The sequence below is a fragment of the Brachyistius frenatus genome, unplaced genomic scaffold (assembly GCF_029030835.1).
Source record: "Brachyistius frenatus isolate BFR_SWC_R1_liver_20210118 unplaced genomic scaffold, ASM2903083v1 Contig_68, whole genome shotgun sequence".
In the NCBI taxonomy this organism is placed as follows: Eukaryota; Metazoa; Chordata; class Actinopteri; family Embiotocidae; genus Brachyistius; species Brachyistius frenatus.
The window spans coordinates 432,445-451,649 of NW_027210667.1; the positions used below are offsets into that span (position 1 = coordinate 432,445).

Consider the following 19,205-nt stretch of genomic DNA (forward strand, 5'->3'; position numbering starts at 1 on the left):
GGGGAGAAAAGTGCTTTTCCCCTTGCTGTGTGAATTGATGGGGCGGGGGAAGTAACTCATGGGTGCTAAATACTGAAATGCCTGAATTTGGACTGAGTTGACTTTTCAAGTGTGAGTTTATTGATTGATCAGACAGCACCTACTCCGAGTTGGTCCAAGTATGTAAAACCATGAAGTCCCCAGAGGGAGATAGAAATCGTTTTTTGTATTTCTTCTGTGATGGTTTCTGCTCCGTTTCTTTAAAATAAAAGCATGCCATGTATCGGCAGGGTGAGTCTTTGCTCTCCCTTGTGTGTCGTGCAGTTATTTTAGAATTTCACAACTTAAAGGCTGTTAAACTGGCAACAGATAAAAACAGATTTCAAACACTCAAAAATCCTGCTTAGGAGAAAATGACATCATGTGGCTGCCTATATTGGGTGAAATGTGGGGGTTACATGGATTAAAAAAATATACTGTACATCAAAGAATCTAAATTAATTGATGCTTCTATTTGAGCTCTGATACTGAAGAATATACTTACCAATTTGAGCAGTGCTAATCTCATTTAGTAAATGTCTATAAGCCATCTTTTGTCCTCATTAATTTAGATTTAGGAGCCAGCCAAGCCAAAACCAAACATCATTAGCAAATATTTGAAAAGAATAAAAACACTCATATAGAATAATTTTGTCAAAGAGAAAAATACTGCAACTTGGACCTTAAACACAGGGCCGATCTCTCAGTATGAGAACATAGAGACGACTTAAAGAACATTTTCAAAAGACTGGCCCAGGGCCTATTTTTCATATCATAAGAATTCACACAAAGACTGATAAACAAAAAAAACAAAAAATGGATGCAAATGATCCTAAGAGAGGTGGGGGATATTATAGAAGGAGCTCAAATCAAGATCCTCAGAACACTCACTTCTGAAAACCCTGATGTGCAAAAAGACTTGGCTGCCAGCTCCCTACATGCTGAATAATGGGCACCCGGTCAGTGTCAAGGTGACTCTAACGTCTTTGAAAAGGTTCATGAAGGAAACAGTGAATTATGTAGAAATACTCAAGTTAGTTTCTGATCATTACATTCGCACACTGTATATGAAACATTTCAGCTCAAGGTTCAAGCACTGATTTGGCAGATGTTTTTGTTCAAAGCAGCAAGAAGTACAAATTATTTAAAATTAAGAATGTTTCCCTTTCAAACAATAGAGTCATATTCATTTATACTGTTACAGTACAAGCACAGTACGAGTTATTTGTTATTAATTTAATTTAATTTATTAAACAGACAAAGAAGCTTTCATTCTTTTAAGAAAGGCTACAAGTCTCTTGACATACCACCCCTGTGCACATGCTCTTGCATGGTTTCAATGTAGCTCAGTACTTCTACATTCAAGTTGGTATTCAGCAACTGCAAAACCACTTCTAGCACTTGCCTGGCACCAATGTTCGCAAAGCCAGACATTTTTAATACTGAATGCAAAGGCATTTGACTCAGAGGTAACTCAAGTTAACAAATTGGAAAGCAGGCATCTATCGAAACAGCCTCCTCTCCGGACTGAGTTGAATGTTTCACGAGGAAAAGCTGAAGTGGAAAACATACAACAACAAAAAAAGGTTGTTTTTTCAAAGAACCTTTTTTTGATAAAGATGCAGACGTAGGAGCAGAGAAGAAGAGGCAGCAACGGGTAAAGTGCATGTTTGCTCCGATAGCTCGCATCAGTCGGCTTCTGTCAACCTAATAAGAACATCATGGCCAGACTGTGATGGCTGAGAGCAAAGCTGCTTGATTAAAAACAGACTGTGTTTCACTCTGGCTTCACAGCTAGCCTCTGAGGCTCATTTCCTTCCAATGAGAGTAAGAGAAAGCTTGACACAAACGACATGTCCAAACATCCTGTAGGAAGAAACGAAGACAAATGAACAAGCTATGACAACGCAGAGCTCCTTCGGGCTTTTACAAATGACTCTTCATATGCCTCCCAGTCGTGGAATATGTCTGAACCATGTCTAATGAGTGCTTCTGATAGAAGGAGGGTTCACTGACTAATGAAAGAAGAACCTTGTTCTCCTATTACAGCCCTCATGCCTGACACTAAGCATTGTATAACGCATTGGAAACTGCTGTACACTGACACACAATTATTTCAAGAGAGTTCAAAAAGGCATTCGATAGACTCAACATTGCCAGTACTTCTTTTATGTGTGCTGGGATCATTTTCTGGGTACAGAGCCAAGAGAGACACCTAATTAACAGGTCCTACAACACCAATCAATAGTTTTGGTGTACACGTGTGCAGCAGCAGACACAGCAAACAGCCTGCCGTTTCTTTTCTGACACTTTTGCCATAAGCTGAAAATATGAACATGACCAAATCCTGCAAACATGATTTAATTCTGAAAAGTTCAGAAAAAAATTGTCATGTTGGAAATACAATAATAATAGCAAAATGAAGTCAAAGGAAAAAGTACAGTGAAGTATGTACATTTTCACTGCCAAGTGATAATAGAAAGGAATTTAATTCTATTGAATTTATAGTATATGTTTAAGGGAATCACAGCTTCTATTAGAAACTGCAAAATCACTTGTGAGCGTTCTCCAGCAAAGTTTATTTTTTCCACTTCAAACTGAAAATGACAATTTAGAAGTTTTCAAAGCTAAATGGACTTAGATTTTTTTTTTTTTAAGTTAAATTATTATGCATCACTGCACACGTAAAACGCTTTATTGTACAAAATATAATGATGTTGATATATACACCAAAGAGTTATGCAAATATGAAGATGAGTTCCACGAGTTCGCGGCGGGGTCAGACAAAGAGTACCTGGAGTAGTTGAAGAGGCGGCTGTCCCACAGGCTGTGCTTCCCTCTGGGTGGAGAGTGGAAGAAACAAGAGTCGGAGCCATCAAACTGGTTCAAGCCATCTTCCGTGTTGTTGGAGGCGTGGCTGTGAACAACGTCCAGCAGCACCACAATGCCCATCGAATGTGCCACATCAATCAGCTGCTTCAGCTCATCTGGGGTACCGTAGCGACTGCAAATCCACACAGATGTAGAGATTTACATTATTCACCCAATCCTGATTACATCCTAAACCTTTTGGCTGAAACGTAACTCACATTTAGAGCTCAACTGAGTTGACCAATTTGATGTGCCTAATTTAGCATTTAACACAGATATGTCAGCATTCACATATATGTTGTTTGATATGAGAACTTTTGTTTCAGACCATAATGAAGACCATGCTCAAAAATGAGAAATTATTCTACTTGTGTGTTGTTGTTTTTATATTTATAATTATTACAATCGCAGGGAAGCTCACGGCTTCAATGCACTGATGTCATATTTAAGGTTAAAGTTTATTGTTTAAGCGTGAAATATTCTTTTCCATTACATATTTTTGTCACAAGTGTTTATTAACCACATGTTGGTTGATATATCAATTTTAGAATGTTCTTATTTTTAACACTGGTATAGGCATTAGTCCCAAAAATCCAGTATCAGTTGGGCTCTAATCACGATCGGTAACTTTTGTCAAAATTTCCTTCTGAAGAAAAATGTCTCCATTATAGAATTTTTTTCTGTACTTTGGCATTTGGACCACATGCACTAACAAAAGAACAGCCACACATGTAAATGTGCACAATCTTACATATACATGAATTTTTTTTTTTTTTTTATATATATAAAAAGCATTTAAAATATATTTAGTGATTCATTTCAAATTCCCAAACAAGAAACCTTTTAGTCCATTTCTAAAGCCTGACCATAACACTACACCATTACCCCTCCCCACTGACCCCGGTTCAGGACTCCTGCGAGGCGATGACCAACACAAATATCCTTGATTTCGAGTATACTTTTCCTAAACGTAGTATCACAATGACAACAGGCTTAATAAAAAGCAGGTCTAAAGTAGAGCCAGTGGGCTATAACCGCTGTCAAGAGGCCTTTAAGGATTTTGTCATTTGAGAGATTTTGTCTAATATTAACTGCCATTTAAAGGGTCACGAGGAAAACTGAGAAAACCACAACTGCATGTATGCTTGCGCACCTCAATACACAAAAACATGCATAACTTTGCATACACTCCTCATATTGTTCAATAGCATCCCTTCCTGTCCTGACAGCCAACATTAGATCAGCGTCCTTGCAAAACAGGATTACGCCACTTCCCGGTATTCAACCACGTAGGTTTTAAATGACACTGAGTGATCAATCAAGGGTGAAATTACAATTTATTCTTGACAATTTTGCATTTATGCTTTACTCTAAGCAAGAAAGGAGAATCTCTGAAAAAGGATAAATACTCAGACTAGTCCAACTTTATCCACGATTGTCTCCACTCACTGGATCAACAGAAAATGTATTTACAATCTGAGTATGCATTACTTGTAAATCTAATAAAGCAGAGAAATCTCCCATACAAGTATTTACAGACTGCAAATACATTTATACTGCTGTTGCAGCAACAATTCAGACCGTGAAAACCACACTTTACAGGATAAAAATCACACTTGGAATTGACAAATATTTACCTGGAAGCAGCAAAGAAACTTGTGATCTGATATCCAAAGCTTGCATAGTAGGCATGCTCCATAATTGCCATCAGCTGAATACAATTGTAACCTGGATGAAGAAGGGAGAGAGGTGAAAAATAATTCAGTACTAAATATCCAAATATGTCTCCATTTCATGTTTCAAAGCTTTCGAATGAGATTATTGAACAAACTTTGCCTAACTTACATAAATATTCAGATATAAACTGTGGGTAAACCACTAAATTATGTATGATCAGAAATAATGTGTTGGATATGTGAGGCAGGATGATACAGTGTTGTTTAACCTTCTGGTGATTCTTTCTGATTAGGCATATCCTGTCTATTTGCATTACTTCATTTTCCTGAAGTCTGTCTGTCTGTCTGTCTGTCTGTCTGTCTGTCTGTCTGTCTGTCTGTCAAGTATGTTTGAACACATTAATTTGGTAAAGAAGGCAACTGAAACCTTAAAAGACTTGATACTATTTGATCTGTGTCAGTCATACTGTACATACAAGCTCCAGGTATTTCCTTTTTAACACAATATCCTAATATCCTAAAGACAAGCTATGGCATCAGGGAAACAACAGCTATCAGAGTCAGGAGGTCATGTACAACATTTCAAAACAAACTACGGAAACTGCCTCTATGAATAAGAGAAACATGGGCTTTTAAACTGCCACTGAACAGTCCAAAGGGAGGCCCTGTGGTTTTTCACTGTTGTACAGAGCAGATTTATATATTTATATATGTATCTTTCAGGCTAGAGAGAAAGAGGGGAAAAAAAACAAAAAAAACGGTGCCTCCTGAAAGAGTGTGACAAAGCACTGGGGGTGAGAGGAAGTTTCTCTTTTTTTATATTTATACAAACTCCCTTTCACTCAAGAAAATGAAATGGCAGGCAAAGGCAGCCGTCACTGGAGACTGTGGAGTTTAGCCTCCTGGATAATCATATTGTGCAGAATCCCTCAGCTGCTGCAGGTAGATTCTTTGACAGCATTTACTCTAGCAGTTCCCTTACCCACCAAACAGGATGACACGACCAAGAAAACAGCATTCATCACATTCCTCCCGGTTTGCTGTGCCAGTCATATCTGTGCCTTTTAATAATGTCAGTGCAGCAGGCTGTTTTTGAATGGAAAATAATGCCACATCTCATACGAGCAGAGCTGCAAACCAAGACAGGCATCTGTTCCGTAGGGTTAAAGTCACATCTGAATATACTGTAGCACCTCATTATGAAGCTGATTTATTATGACAATTAATTACACATTGTAGTTAATTAGTCCCACATGTAATGAGAACACACAAGACAATGCTTAGGAGGAAAAGCACAGTGATACTTCTTGAAAATACTCTTAATTATAGCTGCAAGCAACCAAAACAAACACCATCCCACAGTCCTGAAATTTTTACATGAGTGGATATTTTGAGTGGATATTTTGTCAGGATTTATTGTTGAAGAATTCTTCAACAATAAATCCTGACAAAATATCCAAATGGCACTTGCGCTTCGTACAAGAATGTGTCTTGGTTTTATGAGCAATGTGTGTTGTCATAAAAGTAACGTTAGGCTAGCATCCTCTGGGTTAACAAGGTGATTGGTGGAGACAGGTAGTAGCATTGAGTCACTCGACCCTTGCAGTGTTGCTCTGCAAAAATATGGCACAGCTGGTGTTTATGCACATTTAAAGAAAAATAAAGCTGAACAGTACAGTAAATGTCTTGACTTACAGAGATTAGAATTATTTATCCAATCCAAGTTCACTCTTATTGCAATATTTATTAAACAAACTTTCTGAATCCTGAATAATTAAGCCAAAAATAGCTGCGACAGGCGGTGACATATCTCCCGAGGTTCAATCAATCAATCAGCCCACAGGGCTGGAGTTATACTGAATTAATCAGCACAAACAAATCAGAGGCGAGTCAGCACAAGAAATTAAAGAAACTTTATGTAAAATACATATGGTTAAATGTATTATAAAATAACTTTCGACAATTTGACCTGGTAAAAATGTTAGATCACATCATCTAGCTCTCAATATAAATATGAATAACATTTGTATGACTGAATGGTGGAGGACGATGGCTTCTCCCTTTTGGCTCTCGTAGTCATGATCATGGAAATGGAAACAAGGTGTCAGTTTTGGAGCCATAACTGCTGTGAGGTGTGGCTTGTGCTGTGGAGCTTTCTTTACAAAACACTGCCCAGCGGTCAGTGGTCCCTCTGGGTCATGCCAGTAAACAGGATGTTGACTTGCTGATGTGGTTTTATGCATAAGGAGTGTGACAGCACTGCCACTATAAATACTGCACCTGGAGGAACAGTGGCACTCACAGCAGCATGGCACGTCTGCTATGAAATGGACCAGTGTTGACAGAAAGCTATGAAAAAAAATTTTTTTTTGCAAAAAACCCATCTCTCCTAAAACCCTCAACTATTGTTTTCCGACCTATGTTGTCACTTCCTCTCTATTCTGGGCTGGGGAGGATACGAAATGTTCTCAAGACGAGTCAACAAAAGCTCCGACTGAAACTGACATAACAGGATCACAGTGGGATGACTGCTGTGCTCTTTTTAAAGACCTGAGTAGCCAACAAAATAAGAGGAAGAAGGGAACAATCTTATAATGTAATGTTTTCTCATATCTTACCCAAGTCTTTAATGCGAGGAAGCACATTGGTTGTGAAGTTGGTGTATGAGGCGATCTTCCCCTCTGGTGAGGCAATACCCACGTGAGCCTCGTATATTCTCAGGCTGGAGGGCTTCTTTGGTCGAGGGTGGATTTGCTGGAGTGGAAGTGGACAGAGATTCATGACAGTCAAGCACTTTTTCCTAAAAACTACAACAACAACAACAAAAATTGCTGAGTAATTATGAACCCTACAGTCACGAGACAGCGTGTTTGCACCAATATCTCACTACAGAGACTGATTACAGCTCTTCACATGGTAAACATTAATATCTCAATGATTCTCTCTGTCTGTGTTACACAACGGGAGACGAGGTTGGTTTCATACATTGCACATATTGCTTTTCCAGATGGCTACCCATCAGGCCTTGTGATCCCACCATTTCAAGTACACAATAGAGCCACTTTAAAAACAAAAAAAACACAAGTATCCTGCCTGTAAGAGGGCCCTTCTGATTAAAATGGTGCCAAATAACAAGCAATAAAGAAAGCAAGGTAGCCTTTATTAGCCTCTTGTTTTGCTTGTTTATTCTTGGCCTAAGGACCTCAAGTAGCATTGATTTAAACCCTCTTAAATCAGCAGCATCCAGCACCCACGTGAACAACAGCCAAAACAATTTTACATTTGAGTTGCAAGGCTGATTGTAAATTAAATTAAAGTTCCTCACTGCCAGTCCAGATACAAGGATCAGAATATGGTTTAAAAGGTGTAGTTTATTGACACATCATCAAACCATGAAAATGATGACGCATTTTACAATCAAGTGTCCTTGTTTTCATGGAAAAACTATCAGAATAGCTTATTTCCAACTGATTTCCATTTTATATTTTCATTTCTTGGAAACCCACATCTGTTATATTTGCCACAATAAAAATACACTGACCATCACTATTTACGTTCAACAAGATCCTGCTGCAATATCGCCTGCTCAGAAAATGCTACCAGTAATAAAAAATGAAAATAAACCACTTTCTCTATGAATGTTTGTGCAGGTGTTTTTCACTCCGATTTGAATTAAAATTCACCCTACTTTTTTTACAGGTTTGAAAAAAAAAAAAAAAAAAAAAAAAGCAGTAAAGGGATCAATAAAAAAAAAAATAGAACAACGTTTAAAGTAAAACATTGAAATAATCGCATACATTGTATGGCTGATGGGGATCCCAGTGAACCCAGTCATAGATGACGGATTTCTCTTCCCTGGTGACATATTTTGCCCAAGGAGAGATCCGGTACAAGCGCTCACCCTCCTTGGTGTGAACTACCACCTGGGAAAAAAAGACAAATGAGTGTCATGTTGTAGCAAGGGCACTTAAACAATGACAGAGAATGAACATTAAAAAGGCACTAAAGTCACTTTACATAAGCTAAAAGGTCTGTAACAGGCAGACAAAGGATAATGGACGACATGATACACACTGTGGCACTGAAAATGTAAATTACAAAACCTATTGGAAAGAAGGATGAAGGATAAAGTATATAAACTATTAAAAAAAAACAATAAAAAAAACCATTCACAAATAACAGTCCAGTCTAGTTTAAGAGGCCCGGCCACAAATCACCAGAGGCTTCAAAGGAGTCGCTGTTGCTGGATGAGTGCGATTTTACAGTCAGCATTTATTTACATCTTCCAGCCATGAAATGCTTACATCATAAAACTGTTCCTCCCCATTCATTATACAGAAAGATGGCGCAGATTGTTCAACCAATAAACCAAACATTTTTCAAAATGTGTCAAGATAAAGACCGCCCCTCTTCCAGGAGGCAAGTCCCTGCTCTCAAACGCAAAACTCAGCTTTAAAAGTATTATACAGGGCTCTCAGAGAGCACTGGAGACATAATGTTGTGTAGAGGACTTTAAAACTACAGTATTGACCATGATACTTGTTGTAGTTAATCAGGATTCAGTGGTGATTATGCTGTATTTTCTGAAGGGTGCGACTCTTTTATTGGTTTTCACAGAGCCACTCACTGGCCTTTCTTGAGAGGGGACTTGAGCCAGGGAGCAATTTAGAAAAATAGGAAATCTAAATCATTATCTTCTGCCTTTCATCTATTATGTCTGCAATTCCAGATTGGAAAGGGGTAAAATAAATATAATTTGGAAATCTGACAAGTTACTTTGTCCCCATCAGTCACATAAGAAAGGTGAAAGCCAGCGTGAGAGTTGAAAAGAAAAAAACACACCAAGAAATCGATCCTGTATTTTTACACACAGTATGTCTTCAACTTGTTTTGTCCCCTGCAGAAACGGGCATAAAAACCCAACTAATTCTGGCTTCTGTTGTGAAGTAATGACTGTTCCAATACCACCTGCCTGTGAGCCGTTGGCCAGACTCCCCTCTGGTTTTTTTTTATTATGGCCAGACCACCTGGGGGTTAGCTGCCTGGTTCCCCTTATGACATGCTTCACAGTTTAGAGGATTAGGAAAAGATAGTTGGATAAATGGACTGGCATAAAGCTTGACAAAGCGGTGGTCCTTCAGACAAATCGGCCGGCATTAGGGCCCATTAAAGAGAAATCAGACTGCCGGGCAGGCAGAAAAGTGTATGAAGAAGAAAAACAACTAGCTGGGCAATATGCGAGAAGTTAGGTGTGGGTTAAAAAATAAAGAGTGTTTGATTGCTTTGATAACACTTTTGCTCACTCCTCTACAGTCTAGCATCACAAAGGGCTCATTGTAAATACTGTACTCACCAAAGGACACAGCTTGTTTATGGAGACAAATTGGGCCCTGAACAAAGGGGATGGAAGGGCAAGCTGCTCTACATGAGAGTGATTGGAGATAGGCTTGTGCTGCCACGAGGGAGTGCTGTGGAACTAATTCTAAAGTGGAGCTCACAGCAAGACAGTCATTCATAGGCAGCGGGGGTGCACAAGGAAAGGCCAGGTGCCAGCGTTTCCATCTGCTTCTTATCGTCCTTAGACTGACCTCCGCTGACAATGGGAGCTGGGCAGCCTGTCCAGGGCGCAGGAGTGTGCCAGTGATGACGGAGTCCCAAGGAGAGTGCCGTAGCGATGCCACCCACTCCACCCCTGGCATCTCTTTTTTGGGTTATTTCTCATTCATGCCATTTGCTTGGGAGACAATGCATAACAGGAAGTGCATCGTTTACATTTAGCCGTGATGAATTATGTACTAGAGCTTAAAACCAATCATGTACACCCACTGTGGGCTGTGCTTTGCAACAAACAAACACAGCACAATGTACTGAGGGATACCTGCCCCAAATGGGAGCCGAAATGAAAGGCATCAGTTGGGTTCCTCAGGTGTATCAACTCTCCACTGTGCAGGCTGTGTTCATACAGTAATCTCCCTTCTGCACTGTGAGTGTGACATGGTGTTGATGGCGACATGCCAGGTTTTCACCACACATGACAGGGAATCTCACACCAACATGGTAGTGAAAAGTCCCCAAGCCGCCGCAGCGAGATGACACCTACTAAGGGCATGGAAATAAGCATGAAAATGTTCTGTTCTCTACCTTGATTTTGGTGTTATGATCCACAGCTGGAGACTTGTCATGCTTGGGTGGAAGAATCAGTTCCCACTTGCCGTATTCTTTCTGGGTGTAAGGGTGGGTGAATTTGTCCCAGCCATCTATGGGTAAACAGACAGGATTCAGAAACATCAAATTTAATTGGTTTACAATACAAACTTAGATTCTCATTAGCTGCATCCTGATCAAAGACAGTCACATATGTGGAGCAAAAAAATGTGCTGATGACTGAGTAGCCCAAATCAGGACTGTCTTTGGTCCCGTCGCTCTCTTTTGCTGTGAATTGGTCACAGACCTGCAGGCGTAGTAAACATTACTGTAATGTAGCCATTTTATTCACATTTAATTTAGTTTTTTTATGGGTATTAAATCCAGTTTCTTTTTTCTTTCTTTAAAAGTGGTGACAAGTTGAATCTGTCTTAAGCTGCACATCATTTTGAAGAATGATTTTTCACTTTAAGATCTTTTAATTTGAGTAATTTGAAAAGGCACAGAAATATATTTTTTTCAGGGGAATCGGGGGGGCATGTCAGCAGCCACATCAAATAAAGGCAAAATAAGAAATACACACACACACATATACATAAATATACATACACACACATATGATGATGATATATATTTTGTATTTTTTTGTATCAGTTTTATAATTACTAATATCATTAATTAATATAAATAACTTCTAAATCAGTTTAGTAGCAGTTTTTATTTAAAGAAAAAAAAATTATAAATTGGTTTGTGTTGTGCTTATTTTAATTCACCACAAGTAGTTGCCAAAGTCAAAAATCTTCAAAATCCAGCCACAGGGTATTTCAATATTTTCAATTTAAAAGAATACAACGTTTCATACAACACAGCAGCGTGTTGCCACTTTGCCGTGTTAACAACAGCTTGTATGTGACCGTAATTTTAGGTTTTTTTTCTTCAGTGTCCTCCTGTAAACTGACTTTTGCAATAGTAAATAAAGCAGCAGGCTCAATCAGAAAAACTGATAAAATACCACTTCATGCTCATCAAATTTGATCTCCGCTGGAACAATAGAGAAGTGTCGCATTCATAATCTGATGATACCACATTGCCGATTGTTACTGACTGATAGGAACGTATTAGACATTGAATATAAAGTGACCACCATGGCATGTTAATTTAGAATGTTGTTTTTATTCCTTAATCCACATCTGCTTGCTATTCATGAGTAAAAACAACATCAGGATAGCAAATGAATCACAGGAGATCCTCTAGAAGTGACCGGGCACAACACCGGCATTTTTCACAGGCAGACAAAGTCAGATTGTTTCACAATTTATTTATTTATTTTCCTTTGCTTAAACTCCTCTGAAAAAAAGCAACAACAGGGCCTCATGCATCCAAACCTGCACCATATTCATGACTGGGGCTGCTGGGGCTGTTTCCACATTTACTATGAAATTGAAATCAAATAATATGACTGAGCCGTGTCAAAATGTAATCTCTCACAGAATTGAATGTTGAAATTGAGCTGCTGCCCAAGGTCCTGGGAAGATAATTAAAAAAGGAAAGGGAACAGAAAAAATATGGAAAGCGGTAATGGCAGAAATGGAACTAACTAGCACAAAAAATGTGTACGGACAATAAACAAACAAATTGTAATCTGAGGGTATTACTGTTATTTCTAGCAGAATTACTATAAGCAATATCATTACCTACTGGCTGTTGGTTTGGAATGACTGTAGCATAGAGATAAGTGTATATTTTGTGGTCTGGCAAACGGTATCTATGTAATGTCTACAGGCCTGAATTCGTATTTATCATTATATTTCTTTATAATAACGTTTTTACAATTCATCATTCCATTTATTGTATTTTTTTGTTTTCCAATTACACTAATATATCACTCCTGACATGTGAATCTGTGCAACAAAAGTCACTATGTTGTCACACTTCCCAACACATAACAAGACACGGAGTGGAGTAGAGTGGAGTAGTGTCTTTGGCCCTCGACAGCCGTCCTAGACGATCAGATCACAAGTGGTTAGCTAAAAGTACAGGTTTGCAAGCACCCAGGACGAGTTGATGACGCATTGATATTCAATCTGCTCAGACCACATTGGGAGACGATCTGACAGTTCGGGTTATGAATTACAAACTCACTGTTCTGTGTCCAGACATTTACAATCTTGAAATCCATCATGAATTTCTCATAGATGTCAATTTGAAATGATGCTGCAGTGAGCAAAGATATTTCAATATGTTAAAGGAATGTTGCTTAAACACCTCCCTTGCTGTTTCTGTACTTGCTCTTTTACTTATTATTTTACCTACTTATTTTCAGGTTGTTCATTTAATTTTCAGACTGAGTACTGAGCACTTGTGATCAAATCATCCAGGACGGATGTTAATGGCAGGTGTGTCGAGGGCCTTTAGCCACTGGGCCATCAGAACAATAACAACAAAGGACAATAAACATTGAATGAGATGATGAGAAAGAATCACGTTATTTACACTTTAATGCCGTTTTTTACCAGTTAACTGTAAAACATAATGATTATGAATTACTGTGGTGGTGATCAAAACCTCAGTGGGTTTAGGCTTAAATTGTCCTGAAAGATTGAATTACTTTAATGCCTTCACAACCAACCCTCCATTACAATACTTGTTGTTCTAGTAGTAGTAGTAGTAGTAGTAGTAGTAGTAATAATTATAATAAAGACATTATGAGAGTGTTCATTAAATTAAAGGAATAAATGAAGGAAAGAAAACAAAGATCTATGACCTCATATTTAATAGATGGGAGTGTGTCTAATTTAAATCTAGTTAAAGATGATAAACATACATTATTTTTGCTGTATTTCCACAGCACACACACTAAGCGAAAAGAACACCCAAAAATGTTGAACCTGAAATTACTTTCAAAGTTGGGGCCAGAGGGATTTGAGATTTCAGTGCAAACACAGAGGTTGCACTTTCTCAACAACTTTGCAGGCGATGATGAAATAACCAGCTACTAAAATATTAACAAACACTCCCACATTCAAAAGATTCTCCCTCAGTATGCAAGTTTATCCACTGTAATCAATATCGTGCACATTTCCGACTCCCAGGTTGGTTGATCAAAAGGGATGATATCTTTGTACCACAGTACGCTGTGCTTTTTCTTAATTTTTGGCCCTTTTGTGTTCAGGAGTGCAGAAATGTCACATTTCTTATTTAATACACCATGAAGATATGCAACCTTTCTGTCTGCACTGAAATCTCTTTTTTCTTTTGGTCTCAACACTGTAAGCAACTTTATATTAAAGTGTCATTTGCTCTTTAGTATTACATTTTTTTTAATTGCCAATATGTTGCTACTGAGACTCCTTTAAAACACCATCAGGATGCCTGCTGGGCCAAAAAGGAAGATTTCCTAAAAAACATTTGACTCATTATTTTTCGCAAATGAACTGATAGCAAAAAAAACTATAACTACGTGGTTATCCATATCATTTTCAGCTACAATTTCCAGTTGTTCATATCTGTATGAGATTCATTTTCTGAGACTTGTAGCACCTTAAAAACACAGAACACTCAAGGGTGGGTAATAACTGAGAAGCAATAAAACTCAGTAAGAATCAGAGGAAACAACCTGGACATTACACACATCACACTGGTGCCATGTTGTTCAGGAGCCAACAGTTCTCTTCAGGCTACTTACTGAAGTCGCCAGTGAGGAAGAGCGCCTCAGCAGCTGGAGCCCACTCTTTAAAGACCAAGCTGTTGTCAGGCTCTCGCTGCACACCAAAGGTCTTGTAACTGCGTGTGAACTGGTCAAAGCCTCCCTCCGCCTCTTCCAGCTGGAGGAGCTGCTTCTGTAGCAGCTCATACCTTCAAACAACAGGGAACACATAAAAAAATGCATGAATGCAAAATCCACCGTTGGATACACAATGCGGTGGATACATCCAAAATGATAGAGAACATCATCATTCACTGACGTTGAATTGATTTCAGTTATTGCATCAAACTCTCCTCTGCTTCCAGTTCATAGCATTTTCCTCCATTTTTCAGAACATCAACTGTTATCGTGTATTTAATTATTTTAGGGTTGAGTCTTCAAAAACAACAAAATAATGTTAAGTATTGTTTGTTTAAAATGTATTTATTTATTGTTTGTTTATGTCCATCCATTATCTATACCCGCTTCATCCTGAACAGGGTCAGGGGGGGGCGCCTATGCCAGCTTAATTTTTGGACAAAGGTAGGCTACACCCCGAACAGGTTGGCAGTCTACCACAGGGCCAGAGACAGACGGAAACAAAGACCATTCACCCCTAAGGGCAATTTGTAGAATCACCAATTAACCTGACTTGCATGTTTTTGGACGGTGGGAGGAAGCCAGAGTTCCTGGAGAGAACCCACGCAGGCACAGGGAGAACATGCAAACTCCACACAGAGAGGCCCAAGGCCGGGAATCGGACCAAGAATCACCTCGCTGTGAAGCGACAGTGCTAACCACTGCGCCGCCCTGTGTGTTCATGTGTTAGTTTTAATTCAGGAAGTACTTACAATTACACAAGATACTGACAGATACACACACAAAATATCAGGATGCAAGAAGATACTAATAAGTAGTCACCAGTAATGCTAGCTACTATTATGCTGGCTATTGCTTTGGACAACTATTTATAGCAATACAGTACGTGGTGAAATGAATGGTCAATGCCGCTGCAACGCAAACAAAAATATATCTTACTGCTTTGGCAAATATATTTCTAAATTGCTTTAATTGAATAATGATTACTGAAACAGGCATTTCAAATTTGAATTTAGCTACAACACAAACAGCAACAAGCTTTCAATGAAAATGTTCAGAGTTGTAAAAAAGGAACTACTTCACCTGTCGTTCTACCGCTAAAATAAACACCTACCAGAAAAAAGATGTATGAGGCATGTTTAACTATTTCAACATATATGCACTGCCTTTGTTTGAAAGTCTTCCTAAGTTTGCACATATTTACAGAATTTCTTAAACTAATGCAATGTAGCGGCTAGCACCTGCTCCTGCATCTTTATGTTTCCATGCTAACGTTATCTTTTTGAGGACCAACCTCTCCAACCAAACCTGCTCCATTGCTTCAAGATTGTGTGACTACAGGCATATCCTTGGGAGATAAACCTCTGTCTGTTACCTTCAGCTGCAAAGCACAGACCAACTACTTTGCAATTTATCTCACTTAAGTTCCTGCAGCCAGGCTGGTGTCCATAACAGATTCCCTCTGGTAGAGAAAGCCTTTTTCAGCCAGCAGAGTTAAGTGCCCTCCCTCCCCTATAGCCCTGAAGCCAAGCTCAGACTGGCCTGTGAATGCCCTGGGGCTAGTAATGATGGGCTGAAGTAACAGTGCGATTTCTCAACAGCTGCTCCCTGTATTGAGCATAGTGGCTACAGACACTGGTTGCCAAATGTAAACCTTTAAAGTCCAACCAATGCTGCCACACGCCTCCTTTGCCACTTTGTCACCATTTCAAGAATATGCTGAAAGGAAGGACAAAGGGAGGATTCGCATCAAGGCAGAGCTCCACTGCCACTGGATTAATAGGCATGAAAGTCACGTCTATGATTATGAAAAATGAGCTCCAGGAAGTTTGACCAGAGGGAATATGAAGCCAAAATCCAGGAGGATGCAGTATTCCCCACACATCTCCTGTATGTGTTACAGTGAGGAGATGGGGTCAGATTACACATCACAAATAGGCTGTAGCTAGAAAGACAATTCACTTCAGAAAGTTGTCAAGCAACTGTATGGACAGACTAAAAACTTCCATTTACTCATCTATTAACCATGAGACAGAAACAGCGTGCCAGCAACCTCACTGTCCTCCATTTTTGTCTCCAAAATTTGTTTGGATGAAGTTGTCAGTCTCCCTGTCCAACCTGGCACTGGTGCAACATCTATATCCATTCCCACCTGTTTTACTTCTTTACAAATTCTTCAGTTTGTTACAATCTCAAGCATGTGACTGTACATCGTATCCAAAGGCAACATTTGGCTGTAAAGCACCCTCCCATCAAGCTGGACAGAGCAGAGCCTTAGACAATCTCAATGGCATATGGCAACCGCTGTTTTTTCTCAACTACTGGTTCTGAATTTCTAATGCAGGCAAGTCAGTGATACAACTGCAGACCTGGAGTTCTGCTCATAACTGCTGTCTTCCTCTCTGCTTTAATCTGAAGCCACCACATTTCTTGGTAGGTTACGGAAATGTTTGACCTTTTTCTGTGATTTACCATCTTTAAAATCTAAAGATTGAACAAAAAACAGTAAAGTGTCGGACCATAAAAAAAAAAAACAATGCAGTAAACCATGTTAAAATGCTTCATAGATCTGAGAGTAACAGCAGTTCATCACCAAAAAAAACATTGTTAATTAAAAACAAACATTAATTATAGCAGCTTTATAAAACACAACAATAAAAGATCAGCTGTAAACCTGATACATGAATGAACTGTATGAAATAATTCTCGAAAGAACAAGGTGATACTTCAGTTTCACTAAGAATGGCTCATTGTCAGGTAGCATACAACCAGAGACACTACTAATCCCTGGACCTTGAAATAACAAAATAGTTTTGTCCTGTATCCTATTCAGTGGTAATATAACAGCAGGAGATTATAGATGTGAGGAACAGATTGCTGTCCTGGATCTCTTATCTCTTGGTGTGGATAACTGCTCTTTATCCACACAGATACTGGGGGAAAAAAAAGTCATATGGTACAACTGAGATATTACCCTTACTGATACATTACTACACACAGCAACATTATCAACCTTCTGTCAAAGTCAATTAGTTCAGGGTCAGACAAATTTCTTCAAAGTTTCAGTTAACTAAATGGAGACAGGGCTTGTTCTGCTTTTTTGGTGGCTTCAAACTAAATTATGTTGATCCACTGTTGTTCTTCAGAAATATGCAAGTAGAAATGTTTGTATGTTGTCATAAATTTAGACTAAAGGGCACAGGAGAAAATTGGATCGTTAAAGAAAGACCAAAGCTCAAGAAAGCAGAGCAGCTGGTGGACACTCTTCTCAGTAAAAGAAAAGAGGCTCGGAAACAGCTGGAGAAACTTGACTTTAGCTCTGAAGCACAGTAAGAAGCAGTTGAGGATCAATCATCTCCAGTGGCAGAAGATATCCCCTCTTCAGGGCCACAAAAGAAACAAACCCTGCAGAAGACTGAAGTGGGAGTGGGCAGAAAAGCAGAGCAGCGTGGCGTCCAGGCTGGATGATCTGAAGACAAAGACTGCAAGTTAAATGGCCGAGCTCTTCCCCTGCCTGGCACCAGCAGAGGAAGACAACTAATATTTCCCCTCTGACATTTGTCTCTTTGACTTGTCTCACTGGACATTTTGTAAGAAAACATGGCCTGCGTTGAGAACCTTTTTTTAAAAGGCTTGACATGACGTCTTTCTACTGCCTCTGATACACAGTGACTACTGCAAGTTCTTCCAAGTTAAATGTGGAACGGAAAACAACAACCAAAAGAGTTCAATAAATTAACAAATCTAAATTGTATAAAGAAGACATGTTTACACAACATGAAACATGAGTTGTATTTTTTGACTTAAATCAAATTTGAAGGCAGCCCTTCACTGTACTGAAGTAAATCACATCTGACAGAACCATTTAATCAGATGAATGGATTGGAACTGGATTTGTCCTTCAGATAAAAAAAAAAAAAAAATCTGAATTAATATAATAGGGCCCTATGAAGTGGGTTATTGTCATCAAAATGAGGCTGAACACTCATGCACACTCAATTTGACATCTGGCTGTTACTTTGACATCCTTACTACATTACAGCATCCATTTTAAAATATTTACTCTTTTTTTTTTTCCCACAGAGCAGCTGGACTCTAAAACTTCTCCATACACTCACTGTATTGGGCATCTAAATTTAGAGTGAGCGTTCAGGTCTGTTGTGTTGTGTATGACTGATGGTGACAGCTGAAGCACTGAGGTGTCAAGACCGTCTGCAACAGCGTGGAGAAACACAAGAAAAATCTTTTCCTCGCTTAAAGGGCTTCCATATCGGCAAGCAAGGTCACTTTCAAATAATGTCATTAATGTCCTTCCTGACTGAGTGTGTTAATGAGGCTAAAGAGAGACCTGGATATTTGCAGGGGCTGATTGATGAAAGCTAAATTTCCCTGCTAAACTCATATTTTCATGACCCTTTAGCAAAGGGACTGAAAAATAAACGCTGGAGCTGTTTTTAAAGAGGGTACATAAAACATTAACTCATTATTATGCAAAAGACCATATCAGACATTTGCTCCAGTCATTTTAATATTTCCTATTAACCAACAATGTGAAATTTCTCTCCTTTTCACCTTTGATTCCCTTCTTCGTGTTGAGCTCATTCAGTCAGAGCACTTACATTCAGTCATCACTTCAAAGTCAATAATCATCTCTGGTCTGACTATATTGCATCACCATCGCAAGCAGAAAACCGATTGCTGTGTTTTTTACT

At 38.9% G+C, this 19,205-nt stretch overlaps 1 protein-coding gene across 1 annotated transcript in view; it reads right to left on the bottom strand.

The window, feature by feature from the left end:
- The window catches only part of gbe1b (glucan (1,4-alpha-), branching enzyme 1b), a 73,214-nt gene that overhangs the window by 49,108 nt on the left and 4,901 nt on the right, over positions 1-19,205 (bottom strand). Inside the window, exons 2-7 of the mRNA XM_069707374.1 lie at positions 14,395-14,564; positions 10,707-10,822; positions 8,363-8,488; positions 7,184-7,319; positions 4,527-4,617; positions 2,813-3,022 (exon numbers count right to left, since the gene is read on the bottom strand). Of these exons, the coding sequence (XP_069563475.1) occupies positions 2,813-3,022; positions 4,527-4,617; positions 7,184-7,319; positions 8,363-8,488; positions 10,707-10,822; positions 14,395-14,564 (849 nt within the window). The remainder of the gene's footprint in view (positions 1-2,812; positions 3,023-4,526; positions 4,618-7,183; positions 7,320-8,362; positions 8,489-10,706; positions 10,823-14,394; positions 14,565-19,205) is intronic.